Consider the following 18,313-nt stretch of genomic DNA (forward strand, 5'->3'; position numbering starts at 1 on the left):
AGTTACTGTCATCTACACAACTTCCATTCCTTTCTCTGAAAAAAAATAATTGCCTCCTGCCAAGCTAATCAGATGAGGAGCCCTGGGAACCCTCTTCTCCTAGATTCTAAGGACTCAAGCGGTGGGGTGGAGGTGGGGGCAGGGAGCCATCTCCGTATTCCATCTCTCTCTCATTCTTGTCTCCAATCTTTCCTTCCCTTCCCCTCCCTCCTTCCCCTCTCTCCTCCCTTTTCCTCCTCCCTTCCCTTGAGTCAGAGCCTCCTGTAGCCCAGGCTGAGGCTCCCTGTGTAGTCAAGTCTGGTCTTGAACTCCTCATCCTCCTGCTTCTACCTCCCAAGTGCTGAGATTACAGGCATGTGTCACCTGACTTGTCCTTGTCCTTCTTTTTATGCCCAGGGAAATTTGACAGTCCTCCTGACCCAGCACTTGGTGGCTTCAGTGTGTTCTGGGGTCTGACTGGTCCTTGCTGGTTGACACTCTGACCACCCCCAAGGGCCTTCTTGCAGCTGCCCTGACTTTTAGGCTCCTCACCAAATGACCAATGGCAATTCCTTTCTGCACAGGGTCTCCGCTGGGGCTTTCTGGGTATGAATGGGCCAGTTAGCTCCCTGACCCTCGGGTGGCTATCTGAGGGTACTGATGTGTTTTTTCTTTCCTCCTGGGTGTCTATCCTGGCTTCTCTGGTAACTCACCTTCTCTCCTGTCACACACATGCAGTGGCTTCCCACTTCCAGAATGACTTCTGTTTGCTCTCTATCTGCCTGACAGGCAGAGCATGTTCTCTGTCCTCATGGGACCCCATATCCCCTGGTACCCACTTTTCTGTGAAGGGCCCAGGCATTTCCCACCCAGGCCCTGTGTCCCCTTGGCAAGCTTGGAGACTCCTTTTAGGTGGAGTGGAAGCCCTTAAGAGCTTCCCTCTTTCCCATCTCTGTTACTGTGTGTGTGTGTGTGTGTGTGTGTGTGTACACTACACTTCCACACTCTCATTATTCCTGACTCTTATGCAATCCTTGCAGCCCTGCCCCCTTCCCCTTCCCACATCCTTGCAGCGGATCCCACCCCTGTAGGGACCAGGTAGAGCAGGCCTACCTGTGCACGTGCTGCTGGGTCCCTCTTGATCCATTTGATGACGGTCTCGTAGACCAGCTCCTCAGCCTTGGTGTTGAGGCTGTCATTGGAGACGTAGGCGATAAAGTCATCCTTCGAGATGCTGAGGATTTCCTCCTGGGCGGCCACCTCGGGGAAGATCTGCAGTGCGAAGGCCTTGGCCATGTGGTAGAGCTCGCTGCACTGCATGGCCTCAGCCATGGCCAGCACTCCCAGGCAGTTGCTGGCGGTCAGCTGCTTCTCTGGAGTTAAGAGTGGATGGTCACTGATCTAGGAGTCCTGGAAGAACCGCCTCTTGTTCCCGTCACCGTGCCTGGATCTTCCTCTGAGCCCAACCCGTTTCCTTGTGACCCTGGCTCCAGCCCCAACAGTTGTCATCAGCCTGTGATGACACCTGAGACCCTGGGACTCAGAGACATTCCCTAGGTTGTTCTCTGCCCTGACTCATGTGGACCTCCCAGGGCTTAGTTCTCTCTCTCTGCAGACCACAGCAGCAAAACCAGAGCTGTGAAGGATGGGGCTTCAGGGTTTGGGCCTGGGCTGTGGGCAGTGGCCACCTTGACATGTATGATGATGTCTTCCATGATGACAAGCATGACCGATGTCACCTTTTTTAAGTCTTGTGAACAGCAGCCCTCACATATCAATCCACTGTCTCCCGTGGCCCCCAGAATCCTCTAGCCCACCATCTAGAACCTGGGGTCTGGCTCACTGGTCTTCTGAAATCTGGCTAGTGGCTCTTTCGGGAGAGAACTGGGTGTGTGCCTCATCCTGCCACTACGGCTCCCGGACTCTCCTGGGTTGCAACAGGTCCTCATCCGATCTGCTCCCAACCTCTGGCTTTTCTTTCTGCGTGCCACATCCCGGGCTGTGGGGTTTTCTGTGATGCTGTTCGTGTCCCCTTGCTCCACACCTCCCAGCCCAGCGGAGCAGTACCAAGCTGTATAAAGGGGAGCATGCTCTGAGCGGGAGCCCTACGCCAAGATCCATGTCTTGCAAAACAGCTCTGGGCTGTGAAGGTTTACACGAGGTGCCCTGGCACGTTCATGTATTTGGATAGGCTGGGAACCAGTAAGTTAAAGGGAAACAGACTATGTGGTTGAGTCACTCATGGCTTAGAGGCCAGGCCAGAGTGGCCAGGTCCCCCCACCCTGACCCATGCATAGGCTGTTTACACATCCCAGTGGCCACTGATTTTGACAGGGCCACAGTGACCCCTTCTGTGCGTGCTATTCCATTAAACCACCCACATGCTCGGGGGAAATCTAGATATCCTGGCATGATCTGGGGGTGGGGATGGGGGTGGGGGACACAGCTGGCCAGACATTTTTCATGCATATGCACCATTTCCTCCACGTGACCATGTAAAGGCTCACCGCCCCGCTCACCGAGAAAGGACACGCAGACTTTGCAGAAGGTGTGAAACTGGAACTTGCTGGCAGCCTCAAGCAGAGTCTTGGCATTGGCGGAGTCAATGACCAGCGAACCCGTGTAGACGAATTCCAGCAGCAGCTCCAGCACGTCAGCCTGCAGGTTGGAGAGCACCAGCTCCAGCTTCTCCCGGCTGCCCTGGCTTCCGTCCTGCACCGACCTAAGGCACAGAGACCAGGCTGTCCTCACCTGCCACCCCTGCGGCCGCTGCCGCTGTTTCCTCACAGGGCCATAGCTCCCTGTACACCTCAGTCACGCCCTTTGTCTTACGACTCAAAGGACACAGCAATGACACACCTGAACCTAATGACCTGACACAGGATCTGAAAGAGAAGAATCTGGCCAGAGGCGCCCCAGAGAACAGAAAACCCTGCTTAGCACTACTCGGCATGTCCATGCAAAAAAGATGCAAATCAGAAAAGCATGAGCTGTGGATGGGGGACAAGGACCAGGACCAGCCACAAAGGGAAACAATACGGTTCAGCTCCCGGCTGGACCTGGTGTCTACACCAAATGGTGCCAGCGTGCCCTGGCAAGGACTCACTATTTCTTCACATTGGCAGACGGCTCCCGATTGGCGGCCATTCTAGACAACCAGGAGGCTTCCTCTGAGCACATCTTGAAGACCCAGGGCCCTGGGAAGACTGCCTAGGAAGTGCCCCCAATCCCAAGCTTTCCAAAAATTCATATTGTTTCCTTTGAGGCATGGAAGGGAAGCCCTTCATGACATTGCTTTGGAACTGAAGACGAGACAAGATAGACAACAGAATGTTTAGAGCTGGGGAGGGGAAGAAGGGAACAACCAAGGACTTCCGCCACAGACAGCCAGCAGCCATGACCTGGGGCCTGGCCCGGGGCGGGGAGGTGGCCCTCCTGCCACATGGAACACGGGGTCAGAGTGGCCTGCGTGTAGAGTGTGCATCGGGCTTGTGAACTGGGGTTGGGGGGGAGCAGGGGAGGGACACAAATATATCAGTATGTTTATATCTGGTGTGTACAGAAATACAAAACCATTGCAAAGGCCCCTAAGGCCTGGCAGCCGCTCCCTACAGCTGGACCTGGAAGGAAACAGATCAGACGAAGCAAGAACACACCAATACAGAAGTGAGGCCGGGAGGGGGGGGAAAAAAAAACCAAAACCAAAAACACCCAGAGCATTAAGTCAGGAGGCAGGTTTCTCAGAGGCCATGGACTGGACCAGCCCAGCTTGGTTATCCTCACCAGGCCAGCTTCCCTCACTGATCCTGGCCTGACTGGGGCTGTGGCAGAGCGGTGAGCTCTGTTGTCTACCTACTGACTTCTGCAAAAGCCAGGGGCTGAGACTCTTAACACTGGTCCCTTGGGTGCACCTGGGGCAGGGAGCAGAGGTATGCCAATGCCAATGCCTGGTAAGACAGTAGCTTGGCTCAAGAGGCTGGGGGCAGCTACAGGGTATGTGGCAGGGCACTAACTGGGAACAAGGGGACCTGGGTACCCTGCTTTGCCACTGACAGGCAGATATCCTGAGCCTCTCAGGCCCTTGGCCTCCTATTCTGCAAAACAAGATAGAAGCAGATGAGACCTAAGGTCCTGCTGTGGCTCTAGCTAGAGAAGCCCCTTCCCAGGAGACGCCCCTCTATACAACAGTGTCTGCATTTCTACCACCAGACTTGGAATGCTTAAGGCCTTCAAAGCCCAGACACAACTCACAGTGTGCAGGCTACACTGGGACCTGAGGCTGAGATGGTACTTAAGGTTTCTTTCTCACAGATGGCTTGTGTGACCAGATGCCCTAAAATCTGGTGCTTTCTATGGCCTGACAGCAAGTCCAGGAAGAGAGGAGGCCAAGTATTGGCCACATAGAGGGCCTAGGCTGAGGTCCTCTAAGCCCACACATACTCACTCAGTACTCAATGCTACTGTGACTGGTGACTTCACACACACACACACACACACACACACACACACACACACACACACACACAAAACCTTTGTTAGGTATATAAATAGCTCTCAAGTGCCCCCTAGAGACTCTGTAAATCCCACTATCCGAGGCCTCTGAGGCTATCTGGTCAACTCCTTGCTTTAAGTCTTTGCTGCCTCTGTGTTCATCCTAATGGCTTCATCCTTTCCTCTGTATTTCCTCAGGCTCTGTGGAAGCTGTGCTGGGTCACAGCGTGCTAAGGGCGATCTGGTCAACGTGGGCTGCCCACGTTTTCTCAAGATCCCTTTCACTGCTGGCACCACCAGCTGCCAACCCAGTGTGTCCCTGGGTCCTCAGACAGTGGAGCTCAGAAGAGCTGAGGTAGGCCTTCAAGGAACACACACACACACACACCCTCTGGCTGGACAGGCACTGCTACACTGCTGGAAACTGTTGCTTCTCAAGGCTGAGCCTGGGAGAGGATTTTGGAGACAGAGCTGCACGCACCTGCTGAAGGGCACCAGGCGCGAGAGGGTAAGTGCAGGAGTGGAAGAGTGTGGTAACGCAGCTAAGTCAGAGAGGCCCTCGACCATAGAACTCATGGCTGTGTCTGTCTCCACTGGGCAAATGATCTGCAGAGAGTGCTGGAGCTCTCCTGGGACTGGAAGAGCTAGCTCCTTCTACCTGGCTACAAAGGAGCATGAGGCAGAGTTAAGTCTTTATCAGTAGTGGAGTTCAAGGTTTAGAGGAACCATGGGAGTTTGGATATCCCCCTGCTGGTGTCTACCGGGTGATTAATGTGTAGCTCAGAGAACTGTAGTGGCCACAAAAGACTGGCAATGACTAGCTCCAGTCATTAGATGATTGTAGCTCTACCTAGCACTCCTTAGGTCTCTTCACTCTGAGCAGAGGACCCCTAGGGGATACCTCAGCTGATGGGTAAACTCTGATCATGGCTATAATGCTGCGTTCTTCACAGGCATGAAAGATGCTCTGTCCCCTGTCCTGTTCTTAAACGGGTTGAGTGAGCTGCTGGCCCCTTGAGGGTCATGACACAATGGTACAAAGCTGTACAGACCCACAGAAATAGACAGTAGTCGAACTGTCTGTGATCCTCACACTTGGGGGATGGCAGAAGTGTGGCATCCTGGCACACAGTGTCTGAGACTAGACATTGCATGAAGTTACTTTCTTCCAAGTGGGTCTTCCCAGGAGTGTTCAGGTTCCTAAGGCACAGGTGATGCTCAGCAGGGCCGGGTCTATGGATGCATCAGGGATACCTATCTTGAACTAGTAGGATCTTGAAGAACCAACTGTAGCAGAGGACTCCTCTGGGGTAGGTTGCCCCCTCCCTTATCGGCCTGTGTGGCCAGATGTTTGCACAACGCACACTGGAATTGGGCACTGTCCGGAAGCATAGGGCAGTGGTGACTGACAGACAGCTGGCACTCTGTTCTATCCATCTGATGTGATTTCTACCCTGCCCCATGTCATTAGCTTCAGAGCACTGTGGTCCTGTGGACTTTGGGGGGCCTTGGACCACTCTTTGAGAGGAGTCAAGGCAGTGGATCTGGCCTGCATCATTCTGCCAATGCTCGAGAGGTATCAATCCCTCTTCTTGTTGCTTTGCTTTCAAGGCACATGTGTGTACTGTAGATGAGAAAGGGGACAGGCACTTGGGGGAAAGAGATACAGGCCCATGAGAAGCACCATCAGTTGGTGAGGTGGGTCATTGAGAAAGAATCCATTCCAGATTCCCTCATCATGGCTGAAGAAGGAAGGAGAAACCCAGAGCTTGGTATCAGGCTTTGTGAACATCAGGTTAGAAAAACCAGTGAACTCACTTGTCATTGTTTTCATTCGATAAGAAAGGAAACTAGAATTCACACATCACACATGTTTCAATAGGCTTTGTGAGGTGGAGGGCGCTTCAGCTGGAGGGTTGCCTGCCACGCTCAGGTCTCTGTCCTCTTGGATGTGGCGAGGGACAGCTTTTCTCAAGTGCTGGGCATCTTCTCCCACACCTTGGCTTAGGAGATGTCCTGGGAAGTGCCAGTGAAGGCTGGAGACATGGCTTCCATCTTTTAAGAAAAACGGCCCTTCCCTCTCTGATGGGGCCTGTAGCTCACAACCATTAAACGGAAGTGACTGGCCTTGATTAGTGTCTCTATAGCATCTGTGCATCCTGGGAGATTCTTGGTGCCCAGAGGGTAAATGAAGGGACTTTGCCATGTGCCAAAGAAGAAAAGCCAGGGCAGGTCATGCAGGCTAGGTAGGGGTGAGCTGTGGCTCAGGGCCACTGCTGGGTTCCCTCCAGTGTGTGAGCAGATAAGGGGAGGACGAATGCCCCATTCACAATCCAAAGGTCATGCCTCAAGTTTTTGTGGCCGCTTTTTTTCCTTACAGGCAGTGCCTCAGCCTGTTGTCCCTCCTCACTGTCCAAAGGCAGTGTCCCCATCCCTTATCTCTCAGTTTCCCCTCTGATCACCCTGTGGATTTCAGGTTGGCCAACCAAAGGTCAGGTGGGGCAGACCTGTGATTTGGTTTTGCTCTGGCTTGCTGCTTGCCTCCTGCACTTATGTCCGAGGGCTCCTGGACCTCCAAGCCTCGCTAGAGGGTCCAGCCCCCTTGCGTGTCTGTACAAAAGTGTCTGTCTTAAGGAGAATTCTGTTCTTCTGGGCAGGCCTTGTGGCCAGGGTTCCTAACATCACTTGTACACCGCATGCATGCACGCACACATTTGAGAGCACACATATACACACACATATGTGTGTGTGTTTTCACAGCCCTTACTCATACATAATGTCAATAAAGCTTCTGTGTCAGACAGTATTTATGTGTCACTTAAATGCCCAAGGCTTCAAGAGCCTCATCTGTAAAATGGGGATACTAACTGTACAAGCTCCTCAAACCAAAATATCTATAAAGCTTCTTGTCAGCAGGTGGCAATCTTGTCAAAAAAAAAAAAAAAAAAAAAAAAAAAAAAAAAAAAAAAGGAAGCGGTGAAGGATGGTGTAAAGGCTCTGGATTATCAGTGAACACAGGGGAGGAAAGAGCCTGGATGAGGTAGGGCCCTCGGGTCTGTCAGGCAGTCATGACTGCTGCCTGGGAGGCCACACTGAGCAGACCCAGCTCTTCTGCTCAGTCTCACACTGATATTGTGCATGTGCGTGCGTGTGTGTATGTGGGTCTCTCTCTCTGTGTATGTCTCTGTGTGTGTCTGTGTGTGTGTCTCTGTGTGTATCTGTGTCTGTCTGTGTCCAGGCTTACTGCAAAGCTTATGGTGTAGCCCCTCTTAGTCTCTCTGTTTCATACTTTCCTTTTCTGATCCATGTAGTGTTGCTGAGGACTTAGGGTAGGCTCTGGCCCAGGAGAGACCCTGCCTGTTTGTACAGAGGAATGAACAAGTGGTTTAGCTTCCTATATACCCCTTCCTTGGATCCAGGAAAGGCAGTCACCCTGGGAATAGGAATGGAGCAGTGGGCACATGACCTAGGTTGCTGGTGGAAAGGAACTAAGCTTGAATTTTCAAGTTTGGGGTGCTGGTACAACAAGGGGGTGTGTTTCCTGCTCTGACAATGCTCAGCCAGGCCAGGTCAGTATTGACCCATAAAAGCCCCGAGACACAGATTGTCTCTACTTCCTCAACCTCATAAGACAATAGCTCCTGCAAAGGAGCCTCTGGGCCTCTTTATCCCTGCAAGGCTATTCCAGGCCTTGAGGGTCACTGATGTGGTAGGGACTTAAACAACATGGTGACATCAGCTACTCCCTGACTGTAAAGAATTTGGGGCCACGTGGCTCATCAAGATACCATCGTCCTGTGAAGAGTTCGCTTCCCTCTTTCAAAAGCATTTGTTTGCAGCCACCAGCGTGAATGGCAACATGTACCCTGTGGCCAGGACAGAGCAAGGAAATTCAAAATGGCTACAAACAAACACAGCCTCAATTTCTCCTTTGATTCCTAAAGATAGTCCATGCATGCTCAAGGCCCTAAACCTAGCCCTGACTCAGTCAGATTCATATGCCTCTCTGCCTACCACCAGGGGACTTGGGTGCCCTTTAGGCCTTGTGCTCTACTGGCCATCCTGCCCAGCTAACCCCTGACACTGGACTGCTCATCTGCTCTCTTCCCTCTTAGGACCTCGACACCTTCTTCTCTCACGCCTTGGCATTCAAACATGTAAAGCCTCTTCAGGCTGCTCTTGTCCATCCACTGACTGTCACCTTCAACATTATTTGATCGACTTCTGGTTTACAAATGATAAAAGCCAGAGGCCTGAGAGTGAGGATTTAGCCAGACCAGAATCCCAGGATGAGTGGCAGAGTCAAGTGTAGGACCCAGGTCTCCTGGCTTCCAAGTGCTCTCTCTCTCTCTCTCTCTCTCCCTCTTGCAGCAAGTACTTGGATGGAATGCCATCCTTTCCCAAAAGGGCTACTGAGGTAGGTAGGCATCACCTCCTCACCTCACCGCAAGGTCAGGAGGTCAGTGCAGGAGGTTGGGACTGCTCACATCTGCTTCTGGGGGAGGCAACCTGTTCCTGCCCCTGGCTGATATCTGTGTTTGTCACTCTTTGTCTGAAAGGGTCTTCCTCCTCCTCCTCTGCCTCTCCAAGAAGGCTCCTTCCTACCTATTGGGGTTCTCTTGTTGTGTGGCAGAGTTTGGCTTTGATTATCTTCAAAGGTTTCTAGTCCAGGGCTGGACCACTGCTCTCCATTAACCTCATGCTCTGTAGCCCATCTGGATAAGGGTCCAAGGTCTTAGATTATTATTTAGCTGTGTCCCTGCAGCCAGGTGCTGGCCACTGCTTCCCAGAATTTCCTAAAAAGAGCCTCTGGGCTGAAAAGGCCCCTGGACATGGCCTCTTTCTCCAGACTTATGCCTCAAGTCTTTGCCCTTTGACACAGAGCACCTAAGCATAGGGGCAGGAAACGGAGTTGTCCAGGAAATGGGATGTCACAAAGAGCCTGCCCCTCCAGTGTGGCACAGGGCCAGTGAGGCCGAGTGGGACCTCACACACAGCCAGTGGCCTGGCTCTATGCCAAAGGACACAAGGGATAGGAAAGGAGATGCCAGCCAGTGTGCCATCCTGAAACAAAACACAGTCGCTCTGGGGTTAGTTGGCAAGTCCAAACACAGCATTGGGAAGCAAGCAGAGGTCCTGTCCTCTCATTCTGAGCTCTGTCCAGGCTCAGCGTCCTCCCCGGAGAGGCTGCAAGGCAAAATGAGCAGCGGCATTAATCTGCTGATGGGTGAGAGAAATGTGAGCGTTACCCTGGGCTAGCCCCTTGGCTGCTCTCCCTCCCTAAGGAACTAGGAGGTGGCCCTGACATCTTTGCAAGGGTATGAAACAGCCCAAAACAATTATTATTATTTTTAATCAACAAAGTGGAAAAACAGAGATACTCAGGCACCATTAACACTGATCCAGGTAGAAATGGCTGGGTGGGGTCAGGGCGGGCTGAGGGGGAGTGAAGGCTGAGAGACCGTGTTTAAGACACACCTGGTCTGCACTCAACGCCCAGTGTTCAAGCATGAGGCTTGGCCTACACATTTGTCTCCCTGATTCAACCTGAGGAGGAGCGGACCCTGGGGTGCCTGGTGTCCCTCTCGGGGATGGCCTGCTCAGTATGGCTTCCCGGCACTAGGTTCATTCACCATCAACAGCAGTGATGCTAGATCTGGGGACCCTGAGGGATGGAGCAGTGTGTAATGGTCCCTTAAAAGGGAGTCTATAGTCCTCTCAGTCTCCGGGAGGGCTTGTAGTCTGCTAAGAACATGGGGCTTGGGTGTGTGTGTGGCCTACTATGGGCTAGCCCCTGGTGGCCAGTGAGGCAGTGTGTGGGAGCAAGGGCAGTGGCTGCTCTGAGGCTGTGTGTGTGTGAGTGTGTGCGTGTGTGTGTGTGTGTGTGTGTGTGTGTGTGTGTGTGTGTGTGTCTGTGGTGTGTGGGCACTGGGGAGGGGGAGGAGAGATGGCTACTGGCTCTGTGACAGGGAGTCACACTTCAGGAACCTGCAAGAGAGGGGAGGAGAAAAGCGACACAAAAGCGTCCTACGAAGGAACAGACCCGACCACAGCTGGAAGGAAGGCAAACCTTTGAATCAGGTCCTTGAAATACAAGCTGCAGGAAGCTAGAACATTTTGGTGGACTTCAAACTCTCTGCCTTCAACAACAATTTTCAGGTCTGTAAACGCTTTCGCTCTGCGTTGCTGGTTCAATTCCTTCAACATTTCTGCAGAATAGAGAAGACAGACAGGGCCAGGTTCCCATTAAGAGGTTTTTATTTTTTTTTTTAATTTTTAATTATTTTTTTCAAGAAGTAGAGAAATAGAAAATATTTCATATTCTTTCTTGGCAAGGCTGGTTGAACACTGACAGTCAAAAGAGGTCACAAACAATGCGTAAACAAGCAGCCACTGGGAGGGGCTACATAACCAAGGGAGTAACAACTTAAAAAAGCAAAACAAAACAAAAAAAAACCCAAAAAATTCCAAAACCAAACCAAACCCGAATATGATTACAAAAAAAAAAAAAAAAAAAAAAAAAAATCGGGGAGTAGGGTAGGGAAAGAGTCCCATACTGACAATCGGAAACAGAAAATACATTACCACAAACAGTTAAAAAAAATCTACCCTAGAACCATAGAATAAGGTCTCCAAATGCCAATGATGCCGATGTCTCAAGTAAACCATGGCATTGTGATGCAAGATGGGCGGGACATGGTTCAGAGGAACAAGACCCACAAACCCTGCAAAACCAGCACCCTTTCTGTCAGACACTCAAGCCATGGCGTGGAACAAGTTTCAGGAGAAGGGAAGGCGGAGAACAGAAGGGCCCAAGGAGGGCTTGGCAAGTGCCTCCTTCCATCTCATGCTTTCAGGGACTTCTGGGGTAAGCAAGCAAGCAAGGGGTAGGGTGGGGCTGGGTAGACTGTTTCTCTGCATCAGCCCCATTTTCTAGGCCTGCCGCCTTCCAGGACGCCCAGCCTTGCCTGTGCATTTGACAATGGGAAGCTGGTCTGCAGCCGCTGGAGGTCTTAGGAAGTGGCCTGGGGATGGGAGAGTATTATTTCCTCCCCCAATGTATACCTACCTTTGCCCGGAGTCTTAGCTACCGGGGCTGGCACAGACAAAATCCAGGCCTGTGGCCTCCACACCTATGGAGGCCAACATCTCCCAGACCCACCAACCAAGGGCTAGAAGGGAGCAGGAGAAAGGAGCCTGCTAGCCTAGCCCATTTAATTAAGGTATCCTTTTCCCTCTGCTGAAGTTAGGGCCTCTGGTTGACCATCACTCCTCACTAGCCCCACCATATCTGGTTGCATCCAGGATTCCCCATCCTTTGCATGTAGTGGCTGGACATCACATCAGAGGCCTAGATCCTTGCGTCAGGGTGACCTCGACTGTTAGTAGATAGACAGGTAAAGGGACATGATGACAGGTGTGTCCCCTTACCATCACCCCAAGCCCTTGAGGTCTATGCTGAATGATGCTGGTTTTCTAGAATTACTCTCCGGGGTTCCCTACTTCAAGCCTGAACATAGCGTCAGTACCAGCTGAGTGCCGAGAATCTCCTAACCCCTAGTTCTCACTCTGGAGTTGTGACAGGGTAGTTAGGTGGCCCTGGGGGAAGTTACCTTAACCTGTGGCAGATCCTCTATGACTCCCTGGGCCTCTCTGTTTAAATCTGTCAACAGGGAGCTGAGGCTCCTACATTTATCTTCAGAGACCAGTCAGGTCATGTGATCTGTTCCAGCTCAGGGATGAGAATAGGATTAGTGGGCCTTCACAGTCCAGTAGGGCCCTCCTTCAAGGGTATAGTGGGCTGGGGCTCTGCTGAAGACAGAGGATGTGGGTCCTGAAAAACATGCTGCATGTGGGCACTGAGGTGGTGCAACTGTCCCCCTGAGCTGCAAGCCATGCTAAGCCGTGGGCCCCTCACCACGTGTCAGGCTGGCTTGGACTTTGGGAGAATGCCTAGAGGTGTGCATGTGGAATACTCTGGCTGGGCCCCTCCATCTTCAGCAGGGCACAGAGACGAGGCTGGACGGCGTGGGCTGTGTGCATGCATAGAGGTGAGCAGGGTGAGAGCCGTGCCAAGGAGCTTGAGCTTAATCCTGTGGCGTGAGGTTGCTGCAGGGGATTGTGGGCAAGGGAGTGGAGAGGTTAGGCTTGTTTTCCGGTGATCTGACAGAAAAGAAGGATGAGAGTGATTTAGGAAACCCAACGGGAGGCAGGAAGACACCCTCTATTCAGAGACCTTGGTTTTGGAGACAGACCTGAGGGCAAACCTGAACCCTGCCTTCTGTGAGATATGCAGCCTTGAGAAGGTAAGTGAAATATGATTCCTGGCAAGCTTGCTTGTTAAAAGTTAATGATAGGGTGAGCACCAACTGTGCCTGGTATCACTCAAGTAGATTCCAGCTGCTGTGGGTGGTGCGGCCCTTCCCTGATCCCACTGAAAGGTGAAGAGGAAGCACTTAGGCCTCAGCTGCTATGACATAGGAGGGGGCAAGGGACATCTGAGAAAGGAGGGGAAGGGAGAGTTTGACTTGGCCTAAGCCTGTAGAGAAAGGACTGTAAGGCACGAGCAGTGGCAAAAGGCTTAGGATGGAGCTGACCCTATGGAGCTCAGGGAGGATCTGGGAACCAGGCGGGTCAAGGTTCTGGCAAAGAGTCCAGCCACAGCCTGAGTCCCAGCAGCAACACTGGCTGCCCCAGGAATCCCAAGTCCAGCTCCAGAGCTGGCAAGGTGCCTGTGATTCAGGTGTCACCTCTCTCCACATGGTGGTGTTTTCTGGCTCTCTGCAGCTCTACCTTTTCAGAAATCTGATTTAATAGTTGGGGACGATTATTCACTTCCACAAGAATTTTTCAATTTATGAAAGTGCTCACCAGGGGATTCCTTTTCACAGCAGGCCCAGTGCATTCCAAGTATTGATCAGTTGGTACGTGCTTGCCACTGCCCGCGGCGTGCTGGCGGAGAGGGTGGGCACCACAGTCTATACTTGTCAGGAGCACACCCTGAATCCACAGGAGGGAGCCAGGACCTACTGGCTCAGGTGAAAGATGCTTGGCTTCCTCACCCTTGTCTCAGAGCAGAATAACCCTCCTGAAATTTTTTTGAGGCATCTTGTGGAAATAGTCTGAAAAAAGCAGGGCCGCCTGGTATGGGAAGGGTTGCAGGATTCAGATGGAACCTGGACCAAGGCTGGGTTTTCAGGGACCCCTGGCAGCACTCCACACTTGTAGGATTTAGGCTGGCCCAGAGACCCTTGAGCCTTCCCCATGCAAAGACTCAGTGGCACCGTATTAGTAAGGGCGCCAATAGCTTGAACTCACGTGGATAGCCACGGCTTTGGCCTCTGTCCTTGCTGGCTGGCATCTGGGGGCATTTCCTGGCCTTCTTGGCTTTGAGTGGAATGCCCCACCCCCATGCTTATAGAATCGGCTGCCCTGTGCCTTGCTTCTTTCCCCCCTCCACATCAGGGATTCCTCTCCCACTAAGACCACCTGGCAGGAAGCACATGGCTGGGGAGGGCTCCCCAGATTCCAGCCTGCCTCCTTCCAAGTCACCTCCACATTGCAGCTCCCCACCGCATTCAGCCATTGGCCTTTGTTTAAGCGATGCTTTCAAGGACGGGCAGAGGGCGTAAGGTGTCCTTGAACCCCATCTTCTCCACTTTCCTTTTCTTTCCAGCGAACCCCTCTCCCCTCCCCTGTGCCCAGACTGCACCCTGCTTCCAAACATGTTCCTCTCTGCCCAAGGCCTTTTTCCTCATTCTTCATCTGACTGACCACCATTGGTTTTCTATGCCAGTCCTGATGTCCTCTGATCCCAGGCCTCTCTGCCTTTTTATTCCTAAAGCCCCTGCCCTCTGCCTTCCTATATATGCTTTCCCCCAACATCCTGAACTGCCTTCTTTACAGTCCACTATGCCTTGTAGTTATTTATTTACACATCTGCCTCCTGCACCAGACTGCATTTTGTGTGTGTGTGTGTGTGTGTGTGTGTGTGTGTGTGTGTGTGTGTACCATAGAATGCACTAGAAAGGACGTTATATAGGTGTCAACCACAGCCTCAAAGGGGCTCTGCTTGCTTTTGCTACCTCTGGAGATCCATGCCGTAACCTCCCCACAAATAAACTGGGGCTGGCCTGGTACAGAATGAGAGATGGCGGGGGAGCACATAAGCCATCCTAGATTGTCATGTAGACCAGCCAGCCTCTGCCAGTGTCAGCCTGACCCAGCTCTCAACCAGAAACCACAGTCTAAATAAGCCAGTTACCTTTTAAGCCAATATGTCTGAGGACTGCAGTTAGTTTAGTTTGGCAAGAATCACTTGGTTTAGAAGGTAGGAATGAATGCCGAACTCATGAACTTGGAGAACTTGCCTCTGTCAGTTTTTCCCTTTGTTAGTTTCGGTGTGAGGTTCATTAAAAAAATGTGCAAACATTCCATTGTGCCCATCTCTGAGGTGTGCAGCTTAGTGGTGTTAAGCACACGCACACTGTTTTACATCTAATTGCTAGGATCACTCTCCAAACTGGAACTGTATATCCAGCAACCTACCTACCTTCCCTCCCCCAGCCCTGGCTTCTACTTCTGTGTCTGAGTTTGACTTCCCCCTGGAGACATCGCGCAACCATACACATCTGTCCTCCAGGGATTGGCTTATTTTACTTGAATGCCTTCAAGGTTTGCCTACATTGTGCCGTTCCTCAGAGTTCCCTCCTTATTTACAGCCTATGGTAAAGCAGATATCATTCATCTGTGAGTGGATGCTTCTCAGCTGCTGTGACTGATGCTGGCCCAAGCCTAATTCCTCCACCCACTTACAGGTATCTCTAGCCACCCCAGTCTTCAGCTCCATTAGAATTGGTTAGAATGAAATAACCCCACAGATCCAGCCACTGCGGCATGAGAGGGCCAGGGGATGCCAAGAGGTGCCTGCCCGGAGCCGCATGCTTCTTTAGAGGACAGTGATACCACAGACAGAACCCAAACTGGAGAAGAAGCTGCAGCAAAACTTCCACATATTTTTCACCAAATGACACAAGTTATTTGTTAGAGACTAATGGGCTCGTTCCAGCTGGCCTAGAAGGGCTGTCCGACGTGGTAATAAAGACAAAGGGGTGTCAAATATTAAAAGGCAAAGAATTCCAGTGGCTTTGCAGCAGAGAAGCCCATTAAATCAGAGCCCCGAGAAAGGTTGTGTAGCCAAATAATTTTTTTTTCCCCAGCGCTCAAGCAAGAACCCAGCTAGGTGATAAATGTTCCTGGTCCCATTGGTATTTATGACACATATTTGATAAAGGACCTGAAAACATTATAAACCCAGAGAAGTTGGAAAATACACTGAGAATGCCCAGTGAAGACTGCACCACGCACACCCAGAGGGTAATACATCTGAGAGCAAAGAAAGAGGCTGCATGTGTGTTGACACTGTGAGGACAAATGAGAGCTTCGCACCAACAGCCTCCTCAGTGGATGCTTGGTACAGCCGTGCCATCCATAGAGTTCTAGGAGCCAGCTCTCCTTACAGCCTTGAAGCCTTCACAAAACGTACAGAAGCATGTCCCATCATCTTCCCCTAAATTAGTGCTCTTTCCCCAAGGCCCAAGGATTGTCTAGAACTTGTCAATTTGTGCCTTGGGAGAGCTTGACGGGAAACACTTGATGTCATCACTGAGTCACTACATTCTGCTGCCACCAGAAGAGTCTTTTCCTTCTCTGGGGGTCGGGCAGGGTGGGGAAATGGCTTGGTTGTTACTGTTAAACTCCTCTCTGTGGGCTCGTGGAACCTTCCAGGCTCTTCTCCTTTATTAACAGCTTCATTGGCCCATGTGTTCCCACCCTCTGAATTTATGCCCCACACGTCCTGCTCTTCTGACCAGGTCATTTATTATACTTAGGGTCTCACAGTTCCCTTAAGCCTCAGCTTTATGCAGCATCCTTTAAGGATTCTCACAGAGTCCTCTCAGTCACATCATGCTTTGCCCTCTCCTGTGGTCCCAGGAGGCGTTGCTGGTGCCTCAGTATCAGGTAGAGATAGTTGGCTGCCTCAGTCTAGAGGAGACTTCCTTATATACCTGTTTCCTCTCCAGGTGTAATCTGAATGGCTTGTCTCTGTGGCCATAGAGTACATGGCATCATGTTTCTCTGCCCCCCACACACACACCAAGAACAACCGCTTCCAAATAAAAACCAACTCCTTCTTTTGTGAGTGGAATCCAGGTGGGCTACAGAACACATGGGGGAGGCACAGGAAGCTGTCAGAATGTCCTTAATCATGATCCAACTAAATCAGGAGGAATGTGTAGAAGCGGATGGATTGGTTGTAGGACTGAAGGCCCCTCTAAGCCCAGGAGATATCAGTGCTACTAACAACAGTGGTAGCCCCACAATTTGGGTGATGTATCATGGTGAAAGCATTGTCTCATTTGTGACTTAGATCTTTGGGAAGAGACTATACACTATTATGCTCAGCTCCAGTTGTTTAGAAGGACCAACCACCTCAGCTGACACTGAGCGACAGCTCCAGCCTGTGGCCTTGACACACACTGGCTAGAGAGAAGTCGTTTTAACACGTCAGGTCCTAGCAGCCTAGATGGTAAGGTTCACCCAAATGTAATCCAACAACCAGTCTCATGCATCAACAGATCACGCCTAGAAAGATCAGCATGGGAGAAGGACTTAGAGGAGGGCAACGGTAGAGTGTGGAGTCACTTCTCAACCAATAGCTTTTCAGAGGGAGTACAATCCATCATGGCGGACAAGGCAAGGCAGTAGAAGTGTGAGGCAAAGATGGCAGTCGGAGAGCAGACTGATGACATTTAATCCTCGCACAGGAAGTGGGAAGCAAGAGAGAACAAGCAGAACAGTAAGTGTGGGGGAGTTATAAAACTTAAAAGACCATCTCCAGTGATACACTTCCACCAGCACATTTCTACTTCCTGAAGTTTCTATAATATTTTCAAGCAGCACCACTGACCCGGGAGCACATGTTCAAACACACAAGCCTTTGGGAGACATTTCTCATTCAAACTACTGCAAATGCCATGAACCAGATCTGGCCCAAGGGACCTGGCCAGATGGTGGTTTCCACCATCGGGTGGAGAGGTAGACCCTTGGCAGAGCAAGGAAGGCTGCTGGGTAACCCCTGAGGCTGCAATCAGAGGAAGTGACTGGCTAGGTCAGTAGAGATGTAACCCTCCCACTTCCTCTCTTGGTTTTTTAAGACAGGGATTTTCTGTGTAGCCCCGACTATCCTGGAATTCACTCTGTAGACCAGCCTGGCCTTGAACTTAACGATCTCCCAACCTCTGCCTCCTGAGAGCTGGGAGGTGTGGGTCACCACTGCTTGGCTAAAGATGCTTTCATCTGGCTCTTTTTTCTGTTTGGAAGCTGAGAAGGTGATATTCTGAGATGAGAGGAGGAAAACATCATGAAGGTTCTGTGCTGAGAGACATCTGAAGAAGGCTAAAGCTTGGGAGAAACTGGGTGAGAAGTGAGGTCAAAAATCGGGGCATGAAGGGGTCTACAAAGGAGAAGTAGGATTCTGGTGTGACCTCCTGGAATGTGGAGAAGAACTGCAGTGTGATGAACTGTCAGAAGAGCTAAATCAGGACACTGGGAGGCTATGAGGGATTGAAAGCCTGAATGTAGAGTATGGAAGGGCCAGGGGGGAAACTGAGGCAGAGGGGCTATCAGCAGCCAGTGGGCATTTAGGAATTAGCGAACCCCCAAAATCCTTATAAGATCCCTCTAAGAATTCAGCTTGGTAGCAAGGGAGGGTGGTGTCTTGAAGGACATAGGTCCTAATGAGAAAGAGAGGGATTAAGAGTTGGGGTGGAGAGCTCTCTCT

At 51.4% G+C, this 18,313-nt stretch overlaps 1 protein-coding gene across 2 annotated transcripts in view; it reads right to left on the bottom strand.

Annotated features, from left to right (window-relative positions):
• The window catches only part of Klhl29 (kelch like family member 29), a 272,542-nt gene that overhangs the window by 11,149 nt on the left and 243,080 nt on the right, over positions 1–18,313 (bottom strand). For both annotated transcript variants that reach the window (XM_051143236.1, XM_051143231.1), the window contains 3 exons: positions 10,541–10,679; positions 2,499–2,701; positions 1,093–1,352 (listed from right to left, as the gene is read on the bottom strand). In XM_051143236.1, coding sequence (XP_050999193.1) covers positions 1,093–1,352; positions 2,499–2,701; positions 10,541–10,679 — 602 coding nt within the window. The remainder of the gene's footprint in view (positions 1–1,092; positions 1,353–2,498; positions 2,702–10,540; positions 10,680–18,313) is intronic.

Source organism: Acomys russatus, chromosome 1, assembly GCF_903995435.1.
Source record: "Acomys russatus chromosome 1, mAcoRus1.1, whole genome shotgun sequence".
Classification (NCBI taxonomy): Eukaryota; Metazoa; Chordata; class Mammalia; order Rodentia; family Muridae; genus Acomys; species Acomys russatus.